The 26429-nt window shown below is 35.4% G+C and overlaps 1 protein-coding gene across 1 annotated transcript in view; it reads left to right on the forward strand.

The window, feature by feature from the left end:
• The window catches only part of RGS7 (regulator of G protein signaling 7), a 333738-nt gene that overhangs the window by 288629 nt on the left and 18680 nt on the right, over positions 1-26429 (forward strand). The window contains exons 6-7 of the mRNA XM_044674982.1: positions 16185-16259; positions 25279-25377. Of these exons, the coding sequence (XP_044530917.1) occupies positions 16185-16259; positions 25279-25377 (174 nt within the window). The remainder of the gene's footprint in view (positions 1-16184; positions 16260-25278; positions 25378-26429) is intronic.

Raw genomic sequence — 26429 nt, forward strand, 5'->3', positions numbered from 1 at the left:
CAGATCCTTTACTAGCTGTGTGACCCTCAGTAAGTCACTCAAAGCTGTTTGCCTCAGTTTCCTCCTCTATAAAATGAATCTGAGAAGGAAATGGAATTTATTCTGTGTATCTATGCCAAGAAATACAAAGTCATGTGTCTCTGCCAAGGAAACTTCAAATGGATTCACAAAGAGTCAAAACATGAATGAAAAACTATATATATATATACATACATACATATATATATATATATATATATATATATATAACTATGTCTTACTCAACAATTCTAGGTATGGCTTGAAAATTTAGAACTACATTTTTATCAAGTTCAAGCATGCACGCATGAGAAGAGAAATGGGTTTGGAGTCAGAAGACATACTCAAACTCTAGGTCTGCTACTTATCCTGTGTGAGCTTAGGCCTCAGTTTTCTCATCTGTAAAATGAGCAGAGACAAATAGCATGTCTAAGTTGCTTCCAATGATCCTCTGAAAACATTCTCTTGAAGTTAAGGCAGCAATAATTTAATGTAACAAATGTTCTTTGAGTGTTTAGTATAAAAATAAACTGTGCTTATTGCTATAGGAGCAGAAAGAGAATTAAAACATCAAAGTGCCCTCATAGTGTTCAGTGTCTAGTACAATGAAAAAAAGTGTACAAATAAATATCATTTAGGTTAAACAATAAAGTGAGGATCATAGTAGAGGTAGATATGTGTCTAGAATGGGGTTGTGGCAGTATTGGTGGGAAAGGAAAAGAGGGAATGAATGAAAGAGATATTATGAAGATAGGTTTCAAAGGACTTAGAAAACTTGGATGCCTCATAGGACATCTTATTGAGTCTTAAACATCAACAGGTCCTAGAGATAATTTACATTTTCTCCCAAATTTTTCCCTCACTCAAACCTCCCTGTTCCTATTGAGGGCACTACTGTCTTTCCATTCACCAAAGTTCACAGTCTTGGAGGCTATTTTCCTTTCAACAAAAGTCTTATCTAAAAATTACCAAGTCTTGTCAGAATTTCCTCTGCAAACTCTCTCTCTTTTTTCCTTTCTCCCTACTCATACCACCTCTGCCTCTTTCCAAGCTTGATCCCTTCTTGCCAACACTATTTTAATAGCCTTCTAAAGGCTGACCCCACATCCAGCATCTCTGATTAGCTCTTGATTGATGTTTTCTTCTAGTCTCTCTCCTCCACAATACATCTATGGCTGTCAAACTAATATTCACCAGTTATACTACTTGGCTGGCCTCTACCATCATTTTCATTATATCCTGTGTAAAGTCATAACCAGATAAACAAGTAACCAGGAAATGCCTCATCATGGAGAATGCTTCCACTTTGTTTCTCACACCTCATCATCACCCTCAGTGGCTTCTATCTCACTGATTGAAGGACTCGAGGATGAAACAAAAAACTCCTCCTATAGCCTCCCTTTATAGGGTGCTCAAAATACCAGCTATCTATTTGCCATCAACTTCTCTGTTGCTATTGGGTTTCAGCTCTACCACCATCTTAACATGACCCTGAGCTAAGTCCCCTCAAGCAATCCCTTCCTCTCTTCAGTTTCCCTTTCTGTATCATCTACCTTCCTTAGACTGTAAGCTCATTGAGAGAGCATAGACTTTCTTATTTGTATCCCCAACACTTAAAACAGTGTCTGGCACATAACTGGCATTTAATAAATTTTTATCCTATAGTATTATATTCTCTTCCCGAAACATAGGTCTGACCATGTCACTCCTTCAAAAACCATCAGTGATTGCCTATCATCTATTGCATAAAATATAATTCCCCAGTTTCTTTTAATACTCCACTCAAATCTTGTTTTTTGTAATAGGCCTTTCCCAGTTACATATAGACACATACAGAGAAAGGGGGATAACAGAAACAGTATATTATCTGATTGAACTCATTCTAATCATTATGTTATGTTCATCTAATTTGTTTTTATTTTCTCATCATAACTTTAAGCATCTGTGAAAAGCATAAAAAACTCTAGATCTTTTTTGATATTTTCTTATTCATTTTGCATGGCATCATTAATATTTTTTATAAACTTATTCATTTTTCTTCAAATTGGTTATTTTTTTAAGTCTATATGCTGAGGCATGATGTTAATAATTTGGGTGACAGGAGAAGTTTTTTCCTCTAAAGAGATATGTCTCCAATTTCACAGTGCAGACCAGAGGGCAATATGCATACACATACACACACACACACACACACATATTAAGATTTACCAATGTCTCAATTAACAAGATTCCTCAGAGCCAATCACATTTATTATAAGAAAAAATAAAATGGAAACAAAAAGCACCAAGTTTTATACAATATCTAGGCATTAATCGTTGTAGAATGAAATAAGGACATTACCACCAAGATGTCTAAATTTAGATGGATCTCTATTATATGATATCCTACAGATGTGGAAAATGGACTTATGACTAGTTAAATCACTTTCCCATTTTCACTAAGGAAATGTTAGAGCCAATATTTGAAACAAGTACTCCTGATTCTGAAATTAAAGATCACAAACGGTGACAGCAATCACATCTTTAACTGGATCAGGCCATTTTATATCAGCCAGATAAATGGGATTCTTCTATGAAGTCACATTCCCTTTTACTATTTCCTCATGTTGCCATAAAAGGCAGCTAGGTAGTATAGTATACAGAGCTCTAGACCTAGAGTCACAAAGACTTGTGTTCAAATCTGATCATAGGCACTTACTAGTGTAATATCAATTTCTGATGAGAAAATGGAGAACAGGATAAGTGACAATCAACACTTTGGAATTTAGAACTTACCCAGATGCCATGAGCCAAGGGGACAAAAGGCAGTTGTTGACAGCACTATAAAAAGGCAGAAACTGAATCAAAAACTCTCTCAATTGTGAGAAGGGACCCCAGTTGGTGGGTGGGTAGGCCAAACAACCTGCTGTATCCTCTTTTCATTGATTACCACATCATCAACTTCTGAATATAGCTGTAAGAAAGTGATTCCCAAAGTGGGCACCACTGCCCCCTGGTGAGTGCTGCAGGGATCCAGGGGAGTGGTGATGGCCAAAGGTGCATTTATCTTTCCTATTAATTGCTATTAAAATTTTAAAAATAATAATTTCCAGGGGGCTAAGTAATATTTTTTCTGGAAAGGGGGCGGAAGGCCAAAAAAGTTTGGGAACCACTGCTGTAAGATATATACCAACTACCTGACCATCAAGAAGAACATCATCAAATTCACACCACCAGGTTAGGGCCAGGGTGCCTGGCCTAACCAGGGCCAAAGAGGGAGAAGAACCTCTCTAGCCAACGGAAGCAACCTGATTATCAATTCATCATCCAACTTAACCATCTCTGGTCTAGCATAGATTCCCAACACCATCTTCCTCAACCCTGATCCTTCCCCTGAGTTTATTATAATTAAAATTTTAAAACTTATTTAGGTGAAAGGCTGTTATCATCCTAAAGACAAGTCTAATATTCTTGCATCTAAAGGGGAAAGGGAATACTTTAGTTAAGTCACAGTCATTGCATTGTCCCATTATTATCAACATCTATCCATTAACTCAACCCCAAGACAAGTAACCAGAGAAGCTGTGTGACTTAGTTCATGGCTTCTCACTTAGTTACTTAGTCTTGGGCTCTGTAGATGGGAACTGGTGCTCAGCTGAGTTGGAAATATTTGTGGTATCTGGTGTTCACTACCTCAACCTTGGTATTCACTTAGGCTTCCCATCCTTGCTCAGATTAGGTCTCTATATGATCTGAGGACCTTGGGCCTTCTCTCGCTCTCAGGCCCAATCCAGAAGCATCATAATGCCCATAACACTAGCTGTGTTTCCCTGGACAAGTCACTTAAGATCTGTCTCAGTTTCTTTATCTGTAAACTGAAATAATAATATAATTTACCTCCAAGGGTTATGGGAATAAAATGTGATAAAATGCATAAAGTGTTTTGCAAATCCCAAAGTATTATTGATATAAATACTAGCTGTTATTTATAGTTAGTCCAGATCTCCCTAATACTTTGGGATTACAAGCATTGAGTTCATTACTTGACACCAGATCTTAAAATGACCAGTTTCTCTCTCATTCTTACCCCTCAGTTTGTTCTCAGGAAAATTTCTCAAATAAAACTTAGATGTAGTGTACTTAACTTTTCCAAAATGTAGGTGGCAGAATCCCTAACTTCTACATGAGAGATCAGTGTACAACATAACTATCAGATATGGGATAGACTTTATTTGATCCACAATTGAAAAATGCTAAGGGTCACAGGAACCAAAGAACAAATACAGGAGCATATAACACTAATGTATTCCAATGGTAAAGACATGTTGAAGTTGCTAAACAAGCAATGCCCTTTCCACCAGAGTCACGTTTTCTAAGTAACTTATTGGCTTTGTTCTTTGAGTAAGATGCTAGTTGAAATCTATTAACTATCCTCTTCTTTCTCTGAGAATGACACCACATCAGGAAATCTGATTTAGACTATAAGATCATAGATTTAAAGATGGAAATTATCTTAGATGCCATCTAGTACAATGCCCTCATTTCACCCAGGGAAAACAGAGACAGAGAGGGGTTAAGTTTATTAACTATGGCCACATAGCTATCATGTCAGAAGCGAATTTAAAGTCATGTCTTTCCAAATCCAGTGTCTTTTCTACTCTCTTATATTCATTCACTAGAAGAGATAGTGTCTGAACTCAAACTTAGAATATCTTGAACTTTGCATTAATCACATATCAATTCCCTAATCTAATGCCTTCAAGGAAATACATCTTTTCTTGTTAGAAAGTCAAATCACATTATCACACTATCTAGAGAATTCAGATAGTGCCCTTCAACTCTCTTTTCAGGTTGTATATAAGGATATATCCATATTTTGGTGCACTTCTATAATTAACCATTGCAGTTTGGGGGTTGGTTTGAGGTTGGACAAGCCTACACACTCTGCCCTGCCACTTGTTTTGATCCTAGTACCAGAGAAAATGCCAAATAGGTGTTTTAGAGAAGGAACTTGAGGAAATGCATAGAAAGGACCCAAGCTAGTTTAGACCTCCTTTTTTATAGGCAATAGAAGGAATGGCTCCTCTAAGAACAGTTTGTCCTCCATCAAATAATTATCCAGAGGCTCAGGTTACAGCTTTAAAGCTCAATCAGTAAGGTTACACTTCACCACCATCAACACCCCTTACTTTGAGCCCTAGTTACCCCCCTGCAAGCCTGACTCATTGTTTCTAATTCTTCTCCCCAAGTAACCCCAATTTCCCTTCAACACAGCAGCATTTCAAATGCTTAAAAATATCTTCCTTGTTTCTCCAAAATTTTTAGCTCAGTTCTCTCCTTTGGTCACTATATGACATCATCTCCAGTTCCCTGAACATCAAGGTCACCTTCCTCAGCATTTGCTACTTTATACCACTGTCCTTCCTAAAGCATGCTTTTCCTTTTAGGGCTCAAGAATTTTGAAATGGCACTTTAAGAAATACAAATGCAAATAAAATTATTTTTAAAAATGGTTACCCTAACGGATGAGCAAATTTGCAGACTGTTGGTTCTTTTTTCCTGAAACATTTTAGCTTTTACTCTAAGCAGAGTGCCAGTCAAGAATGATTCAGCTTTCACTAAGTCATTTTCTCTTTCACAATAGTTTTAGATCTGAAGATATATAAATACATGATGCTTCAAGGATGAACTTGGGCTAATAATAGTGAACAGATAATGGCTATTTGAAAATTTCACTTATTAATGTCTTCTCAGTAATATTGTTGAGAAAGATGATCATTTTTGGTTTAGGCCAACTATCACTTGTAAAACTGTGATTCATAGAAATAAGCTGATGCCACTTGTATTTCAACATTTATATAGACTATTAAAGTTCTCAAGATTTGTTAATATTAGTTGATTGGAAACTCATAATACCACATGGTATGCATAGTATTATTATTCCATTTCATAAAAGATTTTAGTAGATCTTAAGAGATTTGCCTAGAATTGAATAAATAGTAAATGTCAAGGGCAAGACTTGAATATGGTTTGTTAATTCCAGTGCCAAAACTCTGTCTATAATGTATGCTGCCTCCAACTGTGTCTCTAGCAGAAGCAAGGCCATGGAGATTGAGTTATATAAAGTAACATCATCCCCACAAGTCTACATATAATTAGATAGGAAAAAATGAGCAAACAACAAAAAAAGCACCTAGCCCTAAAGAATTAGGAGAGAAAGAGCAAGGTACAGACATATAAGGTGGCAGTGAAAGCAGAGGAAACACACCCAATGTCCAAAAGAAAAATGTAGATTGGACATAGATTCTGGAAGAACCCAAAAAGAACTTCAAAAACCAATTAAGAGAGGCAAAGTGGGAAAGAGAATTGAAAGTGATGTAAGGAGAAATGAAAGTAATACAAGAAGAAATGGGTCAATTGAAAAAGGAGAACCAAAAACTGACAGAAGAAAGTCAGGTCTTAAAAATCAGAATTGTTCATCTAGAAACTAATGATTTTATGAAAAATCAAGAAACAATAAAGCAGAATCAAAGGGATGAAAAAATTGAGGAAATCATGAACTTTCTTATTGAAAAAATAACTGACTCAGAAAATGGATTTAGGAGAGAGAATTTGAGAATTGTGGGCTACCTGGAAGCCATGATCAAGAAAAAACCTTGGATATCATATTACAAGAAATTATCAAAGATAACTGCCCAGTGAAAGAAATAAAATGGGTATACAAGGGATAGAGTTAAAAAATATTAGGGTTTTAAAGGATTTATTGGGAATCATTAGAAAAATAAAGCCATGTGCCTGTTAAGAGTTAGTTTGAGGGGCAGCTGGGTAGCTCAGAGGATTGAGAGTCAGACCTAGAGATGGAAGGTCCTGAGTTCAAAAACCAGCCTCAGACACTTCCCAGCTGTGTGTCCCTGGGCAAGTCATTTGACTCCCATTGCCCATCCTTTCCACTCTTCCACCTATGAGACAATACACAGAAGTTAAGGGTTTAAAAAAAAGCGTTAGTTTGAAAGTCTCACCCTGTTGCCTCCTCCTCCAAACCTGGCTCCTGCTCCATAGTCAGAAAAGAGGAAGTACCAATCCAGGCCTCAGTTTTTATACTTTTCTCTATGTTATTATTCTTCCTGCTTATGTGATTACACAAGCAAGAAATCATGGGAAATGTAGTTTGAAGACCCCTAAACTTCCACAGGAAGTTTAGAACTGGGACCTCAAAATTAGTGCAAGGACTCCCAAATTTCCAACATCACACCAGAGATCCTCAAAGAAGAAAATAAAATTGAAATTGAAATAATTCACAGATCACCTCCAGAAAGAAATCCTCAAATGATAAATTTCAGGAATATAATAGCTAAGTTCAAGAGCCACCAAACCAAGGGAAAAATACTTCAAACAGGCAGAAAGGAATCATTCATATGGCATGGAGCTACAATCAGGATCACACAAGACCTACAGCTAATTCATTAAAGGATCAAAAGGAATGGAATATGAAATTCAGGAAGACAAAAGATTTGGGTTTACAACCCAGAGTCACTTATCTAGAAAAACTGAATATATTCTTTCAGGGGAAAAAAATGGACATTCAATAAGACAGAAGATTTCCAACCATTCCTAAGGAATAAGCTAGACATAAACAAAAAATATGAAGTTCAAATACAAGATACAAAAGAATCCCAAAAAGGTAACTAAGAAAGAAAAAATTTAAGGGACTCATTAAGGTCAAAATGTTTATATGTCTATGTGGAAAAAGAATTTCTGTAATTCTCAAAAATTGCTCTTAGTAGTAGAGAAGATAAAAGGAATTTATGCATAAAGAGGGTGGAGAAATAAGCTGATTATGATGATATGATATATATGTAAATGTGATGATATGGAACAATATATGTATGATATGATATGTATGCATAAAAAATCAATCAAGGGCTGAGAAGGTCACACGGAGAGAAAAGGGAAGGGAAAGAGAGAATGTGATAAATAATATAATATAAAGAGGAGTGGAAAATCATCATAGAGAGAGGAGGATTAGGGTGTCAAAAGGCAATGCTTAAACTTTACTTTCATGGTAAAGGGTTCAAAGAGGGTAAAACTAGTATACTCAGTGGGGTATAGAATTCTATCTTACCCCACTGAGAAGTAGAAAGGGAATAAGACAAAGGAAGAGGGAAGTAGGAGGGTTATAAAAAGCATAATACTGATGAGGAGATACAGAAAGGGAACAGAGCAGGACGTAAAGGGGATAATATGATGGAAGGCAATACACAGTTAGTAATCATAACGCTGAATGTGAATGGGATAAACTCACCCATTAAATGGAAGCAGATAGCAGAGTGGATTAAAAACCAGAATCCTACTACAACTATAGGGGTATTATTAGGGTTTTGATGTTAAAAGATCACTCTACTACAAATATGAATAACATGGAAATAGATTTTGAACACTGATACATGTATAACCCAGTGGAATTGCTTGTCAGCTCCAGGAAGGGGAAGGGAAAAGGGGGGGAGGGGACCATGAATCATGTAACTATGAAAAAAATATTCTAAATAAAGAAATTAAAAATAAGGAGGCATGAAGTCATGGTAGTGGTCAATAATTTAAGATATACTGAAGAAGCAAATGTTTACAGTGTTTCATAAAACTTAAAGTACTAGATATAAATCAGTTATTATATTCTACTTAGAGGAAGGGAATCAGGAATTATGATTTCATTGGAAAAGAGTACTCCAGGTAAAAATAAGTAATTACTACCTCTCTCTACAAGTGTAAATAAGCACTTATGGTCTTAAAAACTTATCTGGGGCACAAAGGATTTAAATGATTTGCTAGGGTCACATAGATAATATGATCAGAGGATGCATTTGAACATTAAAGTTCCTAACTTTAATATCAATTCTCTAAGTTGCATTATCTCCCCTTATCATTACAATTGTTAAAGTTAAATGAAAAACTCCTGGTTCTCAGTTTCCATAGTTTATTAATATTCACTTGAAATAGAGAAAGCAGATAGTTGAGATCAAAGCCTATTTCTAATTTAATTCTAACCATTTCTCTCTTCACATGGCTATCTCTCTCAGACACAGTCCTCCACCACTACCATCCAAGGAAAATAGAGAAAATACCCCTTCTTATCCTTTCTTTTGGCCCAGATGTGTCACCTGTGTGTTCACGTGATGTCCAGTTGCACAGCACAGGGATATATCTTGAACAACCACAGGGGGTCGGGGTTCCTTTTACACATAATGGAAATAAATTCTATGCAGTCTAAAAATTTCATTTGAAGAGAACTATTCTCTCTGAGTGGCAAATCCATCCAATGATGGTACTTTCCTCTACTATATCTCTATCCCTTCTCCAAATGGATATAAAAATGTTAGGCTAATAAAATTAGTGAATAACATCTAAGGAAACTAAAATATATATATTTAAATTTCTTTAACAGAGTGTCAATTATGGGATCCATGAACTCTACCCTCTGTTGTGTATATTATTAATAATTATCCTGAAGGGCAGCTAGGTGGCTCAGTGGATTGAGAACCAGGTTTAGAGATAGGATTTTCAGGGTTCAAATATGGCCTCAGACACTTCCTAGCTGCATTATAATAGTGCTCTAAAATAGTTGAATGAGTGACAATGATTCATTTTTAAATTCCTCAATCTATCTTACTATTCTCTTTTATGATTAGTGCCAATTATAATTTCATATATCAAGTGCATCGAGGTATTTCAATGAACAAATATTTTTTTAATATCTATTCCTTTCTAGACATTTGTGTCTATGTAAAGACAGTTAAAATACCATAGATTATTTTATGCTTTTCATAGATTTGGTGCCAGTTAGTGTAGGTTATTAATGCAGTTTCTTCTTTCTTCTTCTTCTTCTTCTTCTTCTTCTTCTTCTTCTTCTTCTTCTTCTTCTTCTTCTTCTTCTTCTTCTTCTTCTTCTTCTTCTTCTTCTTCTTCTTCTTCTTCTTCTTCTTCTTCTTCTTCTTCTTCTTCTTCTTCTTCTTCTTCTTCTTCTTCTTCTTCTTCTTCTTCTTCTTCTTCTTCTTCTTCTTCTTCTTCTTCTTCTTCTTNCTCCTTCTCCTTTTCCTTCTCCTTCTCCTTTTACTTCTCCTTGTCCTCTTCCTTGTTTACCTTCTTCTCCTTTTCATACTTCCCCTCTTCCTCCTCCTCTATTTTTTCCTTCTCTTCTTTGTTTTCCTTCTCATTCTTCTCTTCATCCTTCTCCTCCTCTTTCTCCTTCTCCTCCTCTTCCTCCTTTAAAAAGTGTTACTCAAAGTCAAATCTGTTTTTATAGTAATTCTGTTGAGTAAATGGTCTAGTTTCTGGCAATTAGTACCAGATGCCTTAGAGCAGTGATGGGCAAACTTTTTAAAAGAGGGGGCCAAAGGAAAGGAAATGCTCATCTGTTAGTCTATTTCTAAGTTAACTCTTTCAAAGTTTCATTGTATTGTATCCTACTCATTGTATTCGTCTGGTTAGGAATAATGTCATGCACAGCCAGACTGAACATTTCAGGGGGTCACATCTGGCCCACGTGCTGTAGTTTGCCCATCACTGCCTTAGAGGACATGAATTATAGGACATTACCTTAAGCATACTGCCAGTAGAGACAAGTAAGCATTCACCAAATAAGTGGATAAGAGGAATTGGAAGTAGTGCTTATTCTAAATTATTTTCCCACTATAATAGACTAATTAAAAAAGCAACAAATTTCTCATCATTAGAAGTTTTTAATATGAAGTTAAATGACTATTTTATAGGTGTGTTATAAAGGAATGCCTGGAGCTGATTGGTAAATCCTCTATCTGGTAAGAGAACACTATGTTTATGCTTTTAGAATTAATGACTTTAAAAAAAGCATGGCCTTAGATCACTTGGTGCTATTTTTTATTATACAAATAAATAAACTAAGGCCCAGAATGGTAGAGTGACAATTTCAAAATTACCATAGTTGATTAGTAGCAGAGATAGGGGAGGGAAGACAGGAAAGGTAGGGAATAAGTATTTATAAATGATATTCATTTATTAATAATACTAAACCTACTATGTGCCAGGGGACAGTGCTCAGTTTTAAAAGTATTATCAAATTATATCTTCAGAACACTGGGAGATAGATACTATTATTATCTGCAACTATTGTTATAGTTGAGGAAACTGAGTCCAACACAGGTTAAGTGACTTGTAAAGAGGCACACAGCTAAAGTTTCTGAGGCTGGTTTTGAATTCAAATATCTTTCCTTGAAATCCAAATGTTCTTATCCACTGTGCCACCTCACTGCCTGGGAAATAGTAGTAGATTGGGTCTTCTGACTCTTCAGTCCATTACTCTTTCCATTATTCCATTCTATTAATGGATCTAATTTTTTTTACATCATTAATTAAATAAATTGTTGCATTTAATTATTGTTACTTCTCTCCCCCTTTCTCTCCTCTGCATTAGAGAAGGTGGAATTTGACAAAAGATGTATGTATATATAAAACTGTATCTTATTCTATTTATTAGTTCTTTCTCTAGAAATGGACATACCAAAGACATTCTTAAAACAATATTTCTTTTGCTATATTTAATGTTCTTTTGGTTCTGGTCATTTAACTCTCCATAATTTAATGTAGATCTTTCAATATTTTCCCAAAATTAGCCTATTCATCATTTTTACTGCATTGTAATAATTTATTATAATCATATGACACAAGTTTAGCCATTCCCCAATTGATAAGCATCCCTTCAATTTTTGGTTCTTTGCCACCACAAAAAGAGCAGAGTAAATATTTTAGAACATATTTTTTTCCATTTTCCTTGATCACCTCCGTATCATTATTTGGCCAAAATGTATACACAGTTTTATAACTTTATGATAATAATTTCTGATTTCTCTCTAAAATGGCTGGGTGATATTATTAATATCAGGCATTCCCTCCAGTAGTGCCTCAATGACCTTCTATCCTATGTCATTCTCCTCCATGTTTTCTTTGTTACTTCCCTCCATCATTCTCAGTTCTGTAATTTTGGACCAAATAGAATAATTCTACTGTCTCATTCATTTAATAGCTATTTAAATAGATGGAGAGAGCTATCATTTGCCTCCAAAGCCTTCTCTTCTCCTAGCTAAATAGTTCCTTAGTTCTTTCTATCAGTTTTCCTGTTGGAGGGATTTCAGGTCTTACTATAAACTTTTCTACTTATCAATGTTCATTCCAAAATGTAGTATCTGACATTGTTCAAAATCATCCAGATATGGTTTGACCAAGTAAGAGTAGTAGGGGACTAACCCTAGTCCTTGAAAGTCATGCTTATTTTAATGAATCCTAAGGTCATGTTGGTTTTCCAACTGTCATGTCGGATTGAACTGGCATTCCAATAAAATTCATATATTTTCCACATAAATTGCTCCATAGCCATGCCTCCTGTACTTGTACTTGTAAAGTTGGCTTTTTTTTCTTTTTTATGTAAACCCAAGTATAAGACATACAAGTATGCTTGTTCCTCTCAAATTTCATGTTAGTAGATTAAACCCATTGATCTTGCCTGACATGACCAGATGAAATATTGGCTATTATTCAGGACACCACTTGTCTCTCCCACCTTTAAGTCAGTTGCAAATATGATGAGGAAGTAATCAATGCTTTTATCCAAGTCATTAATATAAATGTTATATCATGCATAGCCAAGCACATCTCTCTGGGGTATTCTACCAGTTAGCTTCTGCCATGCTAATATTAACCAAATAATGATTACTATTCATGCTTAGTATTTTGTGCAATAAAGCAAATCTATGTCCACCTAATTAACCTACCATTTATCTCATATCTCTTTATGTTTGCCACAAGAATACCATTAAAATTATCAAAGACTTTGCCAAAATTTAAAAAAGTTACACATATATGGTATTCTCCATCTCCTAATAAATCAGTTTAGTAGCCTATGAAAAACATTTTTTTAAATTTACTCTGGCATATTAACTTTGTGATCACTGCTTACTTTTCTACATATTTACTACCTCTTTAATAATACACTATAAAATCTGGCCGGATATCAAAGTTAAGCTCACTACTCTATCATTCAGAGTTCTAATTTTCTTCTTGTTTATAAACAATGAGATTAAGTGGTTGGCTTAAGATGGTTTCCAAATTCTTCCACTTGACATTATAGCGATTTCATTACATTGATTATGTTTCTATAGAAAATGGTACTATCTATTCCTTGATCCATTTCCTTTTGATATCAATGGCTTATTGAAAAAGATCAGAATGGATCAGTTTTAATTTCAGCCCATAGCTTCTTTTCATCTTTATCCTTTCATTTCATTGTTGTTCTCTATAACAAACTAATTGTTTCATTATACACCTCCATCTTGTCAATAATGCCACTTCCTACCTATTAAGGCATAGTCATTTTTTTCTGATGTTATTTGGTCTTTGCCATTTCTAGTACCTTTAAACTCTTTTTTTTTTAAAAAGATTTTGTGTTAATTTTTATTGATAGCTATCTTTTTTGTTGTTGTTGTTCAGTCATTTAGTCATGTCCAATTCTTTCTGATACCAATGATTATAACACACCAGTACCTCTATCTTCTACTATTACTAGAAGCTGTTCAAGTTCATGTTTGCTGTTTCCATAACACTATCTATACATCTTATCCTTTGATGTCCTTTTTTCTTTTTGCCTTCAGTCTTTCCCAACATCAGGGCCTTTTCCAATGATTCCTGTCTTCAGCTTCACTATCTGACCTTCCAGTGAATAGTCTGAATTAATCTTTAAGCAATTATTGATTTGACCTCCTTGCTGTCCAAGGAAATCTCAAAAATCTTCTTCAGCACTACAACTCAAAAGTATTGATTCTGTGGCACTCAGCTTTTCTTATAGTCCAACTCTCACAGTGATACATTGCTAATGGAAAAACCATAACTTTGAGTATGTGAACCTTTGTCAGCAAAGTGATGTCTCCCTTTTTAGGATACTGTCTAGATTTGCCATAATCTTCCTTCCAAGGTGTATGTGTCTTTTAATTTCATGGCTATGCTGTTGCAGTGATCTTTGAGCCCAAGAATATAAAATATGACCCTGCTTCCATTCCTTTTCCTTCTATCTACCAGGAAGTGATGGAAGCAGTTGCCAAGATCTGAGGGCTTGTTTGTTTATGTTAAGCTTCAAGCCAACTTTTGTACTCTTTTCCCCCCTAAATATATCCTTCTTCTGCCACCTAGGATAAAGAAAATGAACATTTAAAGAGCAGAGCAACAATACCACATAACATATTAACTGAATCTGATAGTATTTGCAATGTTGCAGAGACATATAGGTCTCCATCTCTTCAAAGAAGAGAAGAATAGTATTTCTTGAAAGATTTTAAGTATGAGACTTTTGGGTACTTTAAAAGCCTATTCTCACATTTGTATGTCAGTAAATATTTAATAATAATAATAACTAGTAAAATGTATATAATAATCTAAGATTTACAAACCATTTTCTATATATTATCTAACTTGATCCTTATTATTTTAAGATAGGGGCTCTTATTATCTCCATTTTACAAATGAGCGAAATGAAAAGAAAAGAGGTTTAGTGGCTTGCCCAAGGTCACACAATTAGTACATATTATTAATTTTATTTAACCATTTCAAGGTGTTAGAAGAGACTTCTCAAAAATTGGTAATAATTTGTAAAAGGTTATAATAAAAAAGTATCAATAAACATTTAAAAAAATAGTCTTGCACCCCTAATTGCAGACATCTATTGCTAGGAGAGGAATTCTCTTTAACCAGGACAAATGGTTCTCACCATCCCCATTTTTTTTCTAATTACCTCTCCTCATGTTTTGTTTGTTGGGATCTGGGGTTGATTATGTACTTTCAAGCTTTTAGGGAGACATATAAAGATGAGTTACCTAGGCCTCTTTGACCTCTTTTCACAGCTATTCCTTTTTTCCCCTGTTTGATATACTCCAGCAGAAACTAAAACTTAGTAAGGGAAGGAAAATCCATGTAATAACACCTTTCCATTGCTTTTAAATCATTGTTGACTGGGAAGGTGCCTTCTGACTCTGAGATCTGATGAATCTAAGAATATTCCATTCTCTATTCCTCTTTTCTCTTCCAAATTAACGAAAGGAAAAGAAAAGTGGAAGAAAGAAACTTAATAGTTCTCTCTCTCTCTCTCTCTCTCTCTCTCTCTCTCTCTCTCTCTCTCTCTCTCTCTCTCTCTCTTTCTCTCTCTGTCTCTCTGTCTCTGTCTCTCTTTCTCTCTCTGTCTCTCTCTCTCCAACACAGTTCCCAAACTGGGAACATCGCCAAAAGGGGAAAATACTCATTAGTCATGAATCTGATTAATTTTGCCACTACTTGCCTCACAACTCTAGTAGTTTCATTGTTATTGATTAAAAGAATATGAATCTTAAAGATTGAAGGTTACAAAGGATGGCAGTTGACTGTTCAAGTGTTTCTCTCTCCTACCAATGCTGGTATTAGAATGATATATTAGAGGAAATTAAGAGAGGGGTTAGATTTGTGCACTTCTTTGTGTATAGAATATTATATGCCAGTTCCTTTTTTCTATATTCCTCACCATGGCCACAGACTCCAGTGGCCACACACATACTGTCTCTAAGGAACAAATGTTTCCATCATGGACTCTCCAATTCCTGGAATTTGTAACCACTGAAAAAATTTACTCTGGAGTTGGAGAATTCCAGTTGGCCAGTAATTTTATTTTTTCAATATAGATAAACCAAGTAACCACATAATAATAACAACAACAATAATAATAATGCTAACATGACCAAGTAAACACTTTACACTCCAGGGAAGACAGTGCCAGAAGATCAACCAGGAAGACATCATTCCATTAGAAGACTATGTAGATTTTCACTCTTAGCTTCCAGAGTGAGCAATTATCAAAATAATTCCCTACAATCACATCTCAAATTCAAGTCTATGTTTTTCTGAGCTATGTATTTTGTATGGTAATTGAAGGTTTTAAAATGGAGAAAGTAAAATGGAGTAACCTCTTTCTTTCAGTAATGGCTCTGGCTGATAGAGGCTGCTAAGGCAATTTAGGGAGAACTACCAGTGTTTTTCCTTGTCACTGTGTATGGGCAATGTTTCCAACTGCCATCATTAGTATGCAAAGAAATGCGCTGATGAACAACTCTTCTCAAAGAGCTATTTTCTCTATTTTCCATTTCTAGCCTGGTTGTGTAAACACCACCGAAGTGGATATTAAAAAATCATCCAGAATGAGGAATCCTCACAAAACTCGGAAGGTAAAGTAGGAAATGTTCTGATTTCCTGGGCAAGGTTAATAGGGTCTCATCTACAAGAAGACCCTGGGATTACAGCCACATTAAGGTTTGTTTTGAGGGGTTTTTTGGTTTGTTTTTTTGCTTGTTTTTTTCCCCATGTTTCACCAGACCCAAAATTAGGGCAGGGTAGACAAGGCTTTGTCCTCAAATGCCAAAGTCTTGACGTGGGCTGGGATGTGGAAATGCTTTCTTTGTACAGTCTTAACTTGATACTGTTTGATGCTACTCTCAACAGTTGTGTCCATCTCCTAACACCTGCCTCACCACCATCACTACCCCCAAGTCTAATACTTCCTCTTTTGGCCTCTTTGGTGAATGGGAGAATCCTGTTCCCTGTATGCCTGCCCTAAAATAAGCATACTATACTCTGTCCCATACTACCACCACCAATGCTCCTTCCCACCAATGAAATTCACACCAGGAACCAGAATTCCTACTTATACTTTTTTGCTTTACTTACCGTTTACTTCCTTGGTCCTACTCAACATCCCTTGTTGCCTTGGATAAGCAAAAAATATGAGATTAGTCTGAAGTACTGCTCTCTGAAGCCTCAAAAATATCTGAGTCCCTACTCTACTGAGAAAAACTATCCCTAGAAAGAAGGGATGCTGGTGAAACTCATTCACCCACAGCCTCAGTTCCAAGAAGACCTGGAAAGTTATGAACACCAAAAGGCAGGAGATAGGGCTGAAGTCTTTAGTCACTCAGAAGAGAACATAATCATGGAAAGATCTGCTATAGTGGTATACATAGGCAGGTTAGAGGGAAAAAAATAGATGCAGAATGACTGTGGGAAGAAAATGATGGGAGAAGTGGTATTTTCTGAAACATCAAAGAGAAAAAATACTGAATATGAAGTAAAAACTATAAGATTGTTTGTTAATGGCATTTAATTAGGCTCAGGACACATCTCTCCATAGACTCTTCCTTAAGTCTTCATATTCCCCATAAAGCCAGGAACTATGCCACTTTTTGTCTTTGTTTAGCCAGCATTTAACACAGTATGTAGCACAAAGTAGGTGTTTAATTAATGCTGATTGGTTGAATTAATGACTAAACAGAGAATGTTCCTCAGATAGACTCACTAAGCATTTTTGAGCAGATTATTCATATGGTAGTCTAGCTAAAAGATGGAGCCCTGGGGCTGGAATCAGGAAGACCTGAGTTCAGATTTGATCTCAGACATTTACTGGTTCTGTGACCTCTGGGCAAGTCACTTAACCTGTGTTTTCCTCTGAGGCAGCTTTGTGAAAATTCTTCACTAGGGAAGGAAATGAAAAGCCACTCCACTCCAGTATCTTTGCCAAGAAAACTCCATGGATTATATGGTCCCAAGGAGTTTTACACTCCTGAACAACTGAATGACAACAGCAATAGCTAAAGGGTCTCCCAAATGGAGGCCAAGGTCCTTGATATAATGAGATCTAAATCAAGGTAGTCTCTCTACATGGGTTTAAAAACAACCAACCACTTTCAGGAAGTGACATAAAACCAATTAAAATGCTGCAGACAGAAAGGTTTTTTATTTTGCCTCTAGGAGAGTTCAGAGAGAAGGCCAAGCAAGACAAAATGAACAACTATTTGCTCTCTTTTTTGCCAGTCACCCTTGAAACTCTCCTCAAAGGAATAGCATGAGTGAACTCTTAGCTTTGATGGAGGACAAGATTAAAAAACAAAAACAAAAACAGCTCACCAAAAAAAATTAAGCAAAGTAACTCCAGTTCTCCCCTGAGCAACTGGAAAAAAGATCCTATTCACAGTTTTCTCCTGTATGGTATTTTTCCTTAACTGAAACTTTGGGAAAATAAGCTCTTACTGGGGGGGGGGACTATAAAGTATACCTTGCAGTTTTTGTCCCACTGCTGGACTTGAACATAAATGGACAAATATATATTGTTCTCTTTTTTAAGAAACAGACTTCACAATGGTATTTGGTCGATACAGCATAGAAACGCTTTCTCTATTGTATTGAAAAGTACTGGCAAGAAACACTGCTGCACAAATCTTAGCCTCTCTTTACAGACAGGAAAAGAAATAAAATATACCAAAGGGACATGACCTCCAGTTCTATGTGTGAGTTTTAAAATTATTTTCTGGATGAGTCATCCATTGACCAAAATGACTTAAAGAGTGGCATCGTGATTATTATACCATATCTCCATTTTTGACTATTCAAAAATTACTTTCTCAGGGGCAGCTGAGTAGCTCAGTGGATTGAGAGTCATGTCTAGAGACTGGAGGTCCTAGGTTCAAATCTGGCCTCAGACACTTCCCGGCTGTGTGACCCTGGGCAAGTCACTTGACCCCCATTGCCTACCCTTACCACTCTTCTGCCTTGGAGCCAATACACAGAAGTTAAGGGTTTAAAATTTAAAAAAAAAAGAAAAAAAAAGAAAAATTACTTTCTCTTCTCTTTATGGATCTGGCTTCACAATTTCTGTCATATTGAATTTATTAGAATTAGTCCCAAACAACAACAAAAAAAGAATGATTTTTAAAACAATAACCCAATGTTTAGGGCACTGAAATAATTTAAATGGTTCCTTTTTCTTTTCTTTTCTTTTTTAATACCAATGACATGACAGAACCCAGATACTTTGAGCCCCCTTCTGATAATCTCTCTTTCCCCATCCTTTTCACTCTCTCTCTCTCCCTTTCTCTCTCTTTTCTTTTCCCCCTCCATCACTATATTTCTCCTTCTTCTTTCTTTCTCTCCTTCTCTTCCTTTCCCTCTCCTCCTCTTCTCTCATTCATTTCTCTATTGCTCTCTCCTGATCTATTTTGAATTAGCTAATTATCATATACCCAAGTGAAAAAAGAATATATTAGTAACAACTCAGAGTCTGTACATAGATAAATACAATTTTTAAATATGATGCATGAATAGAAGGATAAATTGGAAATTAAAATGTTGTGTTTTTTTTCAGAAATGAATAGTTCTTCCCAAATTCTCTGCTATGGTTACTTTAGGGAATTGCTTAGCCACAAGTAAATACCTCTCTGGTATGCATAGTTAGATACTGACAATCATATGGAAATTTCAACAACTTTCTCTAGTTTCTTCATCTTCTACAGCAACAATATGCTGTGATTTTCCATGACCCTCTCTATTTTTCTCTTTTCTGTCTTTACTCTATTTTCCTGTCTCAAAAGTATATTAGCATTGTGTTACTGACTTTGAGCAGATTAACTAATTACATATTAGTGAAAAACAATGAACAAATTTTGAATCAAATTCCAGGTTATCTTTTTGGGGAAGAGCAATCATCAAATACTTTTTAGAAAATGTATGTTAATAAGATCATGGGTTCTGAGACTTAAAAATACCAGTGATGAAAGCAGTATAGTTCAACCTGAATTTTATAGATGAAAAAATATCTTAAAGAGGTTGTCCAGTGTCAAAGAACAAGTAAGTAACAGAAGTGGAATTTGAACCTTGTTCTTTTCTAGTCCATATCCAGTACCCTATTAATTAATCAGCCTGACCTCTAAGCTATATTTGTACATTTATATGTTTGTAGTAATTAAAAAAAACCCTTACCTTCTGTCTTAGAGTCAATATTGAGTATTGGCTATAAGGCAGAAGAGGGGTAAGGGCTACGCAATGGGGGTTAAGTGTCTTGTCCACAGTCACACAGCTAGGAAGTATTTGAGACCAGATTTGAACCTAGGACCTCCTGGCTCTAGGTCTGGCTCTCAATCCACTGAGCCACCCAATTGTTACCAGTAATTGTTAATATTGATGTAGAATTCAAAGTTTGTAAGTCAGATGGTAGAAAGGATAGAAAACTGGGGCCGGAGTCAGAGAGACTTGACTCCAAATATAACCTTAGATATATTTTTTCTGTGACTATAGTCATGTTATCTCTGTTTGCATCAATTTCTTCATTTGTAAAATGAGGATAATAATAGCACCTCTTTCTCAGTGTTGAAAGGATCAAATGAGATAATATTTGTAGAATATTTAGCACAATCCTGGCACATAGTGCATGATACATACATGTCAGTTCTTATAATAATCATCAAGCTAGTAGCTAGAACAGTGCATAGAGTCCATGCCTTGGAGTCAGGAAGATCATCTTCCTGAGTTCAAAATCTGGATTTAGACACTTGCCAGGTCTGTGATCCTGGGCAAGTCACTTGACCCTATTTATTTCAATTTTTTCATCTATAAAAGTAACTGGAAAAAGATATGGCAAACCATTCCCAGATCTTTGCCAATAAAATCCCAAATGAGATCACAAAGTATTGGACACAACTGAAATTACTGAATAACAAAAATAACAATCATCATAACAGTTATGATGATTATATAATGTACACTTTATTATATTTCATGTTCATAACATCCCTGTAAGATGAATCTTGCAGGTTTCCCAAGATCATAAATTAAATGCCCATTTTCAAACAGCTAGTGTCAAGGGTGGTATTAGAATCTGGGGTTCCCTTTATTACACATATAGAATTCTGGATACCTTTTTGCAATTTTGTATGTGCTGTAGGCTTGGCTGAAAATGGATCCTTACTCCAAAATACAAATGTATGACATTCAAACATATTGTTTTAACTAATTTATTTGCAAGCTATAATTCTGAGACTTAGACAATTTTTGCATTATTTTTATTTTGTTTTTTAAAAATATTTTATTTTTTTAGAAAAATTTTCCATGGTTACATGATTCTTGTTTTTACTTTCCCCTTCACCCCCCTTCAGCCCCTCCCCATATCCAACACACATTTCCACTGGTTTTAACATGTGTGATCAATCAGGACTTATTTACATATTATTGATAGTTGCATTGGTGTGGTCGTTTAGTGTCTACATCCCCAACCATGCCCGCATCAACCCATGTGTTCAAGTGGTTGTTTTTCTTCTGTGTTTCCTCTCCTGTAGTTCTTCCTCTGAATGTGGGTAGCATTCTTTTCCATAAGTCCCTCAGAATTGTCCTGGGTCATTTTTGCATTATTTTTAACTGAGGTGCTGGGTAGTACATATGTTTCATTAACTTTGAATATGTATTCATTATATATATACATATGTGTATATGATTAAAAGATACTGCGATATAACTATGAATGCATACATATGTGTAAGATTATAAATTACTAGACACTCAAAAATACTTGAATTTATTCTTGAGTTTGTTATCTGGAATTAGTCAACTCTTAACATCTCATAAGCTCCACAGCACATCATGTGTTTTTTTTCCTGAGGATTTTAAAGCATTTACAATGGGGATAAGTCTCAAAACACCCCTAGAAGATAGGAATTAATTTATTTGTCTCCAATGTCTATGAAACAAGAATCATTGGATCAGTCTACAGTTGGTAGGATCATAAATTTAAAGCTAAAAGAAACTTCAGAGATTATTTAATCTGTCTCATTTAAAGATAAACAAACAGAGAGAATGGGGAAGTGACATGCCCAAAATCATGAAAGTAATAAGAGATTGGGCCACAGTTAGAATCTAGATCTTGTCATTCCAAATCCAATAGTCTTTTCCATGAATAAAGCTGATAATTATAAAAGCCCACTCTAAGGGAATAGTTAGATGGTTCAGTGGATTCAGGGCCAGGTATAGAGATGGCTAGTCTTGGATTCAAATCTGACCCCAGATACTTCCTAGCTGTGTGTCCCTGGGCAAGTCACTTAATCCTTCATGTCTAGCCCTTACTGCTCTTCTTCCTTGGAACCAATAATAAGTATTGATTCTAACATGAAAGATGAGTTTTGTTTTTTTTAAGGTCACTATTATCTTATACTTGCAAAATCTAATTGTCCCTAATGCTTACAAAAATGACATTTAAAACTGTGATTCTCTTGTACACTCTGCTCTGGTGACCCCATTCTCTTAGATCCATACTGGCTATGTCCCTCCCTTAGAGATTTCAGGATACACTGAGGGGTTGTGAAATGTTCTCTTTTCTCTTTTTACTATAAGCTCAAGTCCCCACCAACTCTGAATAGTGTTTAAGGTTCATTTTACCAATCTAGAACAAATAGCATTTTACAAAAGAATACCTTCTTCAAAGATTATAGTAAAAATAAAGATTCAAACATTTACTCTAATACTCCTATACCACCCCTTATCTCCTTTATGCCACTTTGATCTTTTTGGGTAGAGCATGATTAAGCTCACAATTTTATTTAGTTCCTATATTGTTCCCATGTACATTATTCCCATGAAGTTCACATATAAAGGTTACATCACCACCAAATGAATTATTCCTGGACCAGGGTCCCAAAAGTCACTCCTAAAGGTTACTCCGGCTCCTCAGGTCATTGATGCTGCTCTGCCTATGAAACATGGACTCTGAAGGCTCCAATCTTTTGTGCCTTAATATATCAATAATCCATTGGCTTGCAAATCCAGATTCAGGAATGATGAGGTGGCAAGAACGCTTCTGGAACTTTTGAACTCAGGACTTAGGCCCCACTCCCAAGAGCCCTGAGGCCAAGATGGGAAAGTTGAGACCAATAGGATTCTTTGAATCACTGTGCAACCAATATTTAGTCCTTTCTTTACCACATCTTTAACTGGAACTAATTGCAGGAAGTCTATACATATTCCATTCTCTCCAAAGCCCTTCCTTTACATATCATCACAATTCTCCCAAAAGCAGTTCCTTAGAATCTTCTATGTGGACAGGTATCATTTCTTTCCACGCTTTCACAATGGAGAGAGAAGCCATCTTCTTCCTAAAGATCTCCATAGGGAGTTATCATTTAAGGAGCTGATGAGGCCCATACATGCATTAAATCCCCATTTTAAAATTTTGCAGTTAGAATGACCCATAAGATCACCTTATTTATTCTTCATCTCCACAGTATAATTTCCTGTAGAATTCTGTTTTTCATTACTTTAAATCCAGCATTTTATCAAAGCTGTCACCAACCCTGTCCTTAGGCATTTTTGAAAGTTTGAATACAATCCTTTGTTTGAGTTTTTGTGTTTCTCAGTTTTTGTCCTGTATAAAAAGGCATATTGTTAAGGATCTCCTAAATTTTTTTTCAATATTAAAAGTCCAAACAAAACTAAAAATCTGAAGCCATCTAGTCTTTTTATTTGTCACTGAAATAAAAACTCATGTCCTAGGACATGACAGCCTGAAAGTCAGTCTTTCATTTGAAAGGAAAATGATGATAGAATCATAAATCTGACAAATGGCTTAAGTCATGTAGCAACAAGAGAGTCTAAGCTTTTTACTTTTATCAACTGTCCTTTTGGAGTTCAGAGGGTTTGTGAAATAATGGAAAAATGACTCATAGTCAATTTAGATGACATCTATAGAGGTCCAAGGTAAGGGTTGGTGATTCAGTTTAGCCATCCAAAGATCCCAGAAGATTTGATTTGTCTAAAATATATCTGGAATAATGAATCAGACTCTCTAGTTCTATATACTATCCTTTTATTCTTTTGTCATCTACTTAACTGTTATCTATTGATTCCTCTAAAAGTTTCTGATTTTTGATATTCTTTTAAAACTTTATTGCTAGCTTATAACAGCCAGGAATCATTACTTTTAGTTCCAAAGACAAAGTAAATGCCTATAAAAATAGAATGAGTAAACTATGGACACAAGTTTTAAAAGGACTAAGGAATTCCTTGAGAATAAATATGAACTCTAGTCTTTAAATAACAGCAGTTCACCTTTAGGCATTTCACCTTTAAGCACCAACAGAAAGGTGCTTAAGGCCTGCTACCATACTATTCATTCCATTAACATCCATTAAAATCTTTGGTAATTCCCAAACTTTGTAGTTTTAGAGGACTGGGGAGAGAATAACCCTTTATGTGGTACCTACTAAGAGCCAGGCACTGTGCTAAGTGCTTTTTTGAAAATATCTTACTTGATTCTGATTAACTGATAGTATTGTCTTCCTTACCCACCAAACTGTACACTCCAAAACTATGTTAAGGCTGATGAACCCTTCTTCCTGATCTTTTGGTCATTGATAGAAGTCATTGAATTAATTTACTGGTTACTGCTAGCCTTACAAATAAACCAATCATTCTCAGACCATTGTCTTTTAATATACCTTAATTTTCAAATATAGTAGTTCTCACAATAACCCTGAAAGATAGAGGTGTAATTCTTGATTCTATAATCAAGGAAACTGAGGCTAACAATGATTAGGTGTCTTACCTCAGGTAACAAAGCAAGAAAGTGTCTGAGATCTTTCTGACTCTAAGGCCAGCTTGCTACCTTCTGTAGCACTAAATTACATGTGAGGAAAGCTGAAGTCGAAGACATCCTTGAAAAGAATGAAATAAACATAACCAGAAACTGAATTCTGCCGTAGAGAGACAACATGGAACAGTGGAAAAGCATTAGTTCTACAGGAACATGATGATGATGATGGTTAGACCTGAGTTTCTACCACGCCTTTAACATTTACAAACTATATTACCTTGAGTAATCATTTAACTCTCCCTGGGTATCAGTCTTCTTTTGTGTGAAATGATGGGGTTGGATTAGATGACATCTGAGATTCTATCAAGTTCTAGTTCTTTAATTGTAAAATAATTAGAATACCCAGGTCTCCTCATTATCTAGGCTCTTCAACACTGTACTCTAATCTCTCTCTGTTTAAAGTTTAGATCATGCTCTGCCCTAAAATGATTTATTGTGTTTTCTCTTCTATTTCTATCTCTATTCCCTGAAATTTATACTTAGTAAATTGTTACTGAGCTTCATCTTTAATATTCTCCTCACCTCCTACATACTCCTACCCTCCCTAAAAAATCTATTATTGTGTTCTTCATGTTCACTATCTATAATCAGATCTTAACAATTCAGAAATAAAGAGTTCAATTTTTCAACATAAGATATTTGCCCTAGAAATTTTGATATGAAACATAATTTAGAAGACAGGAAGCCCAACTAAAGAGATGACATGAAGCTAGAGTTCAAAGAAAGGCTGAATATATGAATTTTCTCTGAGGACTAATGTATTTCTTGTTTTGGTTTAAATCTAGTCAGTCTATGGATTACAAAATGATATTCGAAGCCACAGCCCAACCCACACACCCATTCCAGAAACTAAGCCTCCAACAGAAGATGAATTACATCAACAGGTTTGTTAAATTTCTAAATGACTTGATAAAGTAACATAATAAAAGTAAACTGAGAACTAGCTAGCAAATTGCTACTGTGTACTTCTTGCTTGTTAAGTAGTAAAAATGATGTCCAAAAGCTATATTTACATTTGATACAATGATGGTGTTCAGAGTTTTATTTTTGTTATTAATAATAGTGATAATTATTAATATATGGTACTTTAAGTTTTACTAAATGCTTCATATACATTATTTTATTTTATATTTCCATAATCCGTTCATTCCTCAAGTCACTTTTTCCTTTGTTCTAAGATCTCTAATAATTTTTTTAAACCCTTAACTTCTGTATATTGTCTCCTTGGTGGAAGAGTAGTAAGGGTGGACATTGGGGGTCAAGTGACTTGCCCAGGGTCACACAGCTGGGAAGTGTCTGAGGCCAGATTTGAACCTAGGACCTCCTGTCTCTAGGCCTGACTCTCAATCCACTGAGCTACCCAGCTGCCCCTCAGGTCTCTAATAATTAAAAATAAAAATCATATATTATTCCCTAAGCAGCTTCACTACAAGAAATACTTATTCAGGGCTCCATTCTACCTCTTTTATCATCATTCTATATCTCCAAGACTGCATGGGCACAACTGAAGTACACCCTGTAATTTGACATCACAACCACCTATGATCTTTTCCGAATTCTATAATTCTGGCTTCTTTGACTCAGAAATTAAGAAATCTTGAGAGAACTATACATGTGCCTGTACCTACACATATTTGTGACACACAGAAAGAAAGATTCTACTTAAAATATGAGTAAACTATTATTGCATTTCCATACTTTCTTGTTGTTGATGTAGATGTAATGCTTGATGGCACATGCCCCCACCAATTTTCTGGGTATATCCCTAGAGGACTGCTGCCTTGGGTTCAAAGTACTCTATGGGTGGCCCATATATCCTAAAACCATAGCTCACAAGCCCCAATCAATGTGACTTTAATAGTCAGAGTACCCCATTTCCTTTTTTAAAAATAAAGGTACTTAGTGAAATGACATAGTAAAAAAAAGTAGCAACAAA

This window comes from Gracilinanus agilis, chromosome 4 (assembly GCF_016433145.1).
Source record: "Gracilinanus agilis isolate LMUSP501 chromosome 4, AgileGrace, whole genome shotgun sequence".
In the NCBI taxonomy this organism is placed as follows: Eukaryota; Metazoa; Chordata; class Mammalia; order Didelphimorphia; family Didelphidae; genus Gracilinanus; species Gracilinanus agilis.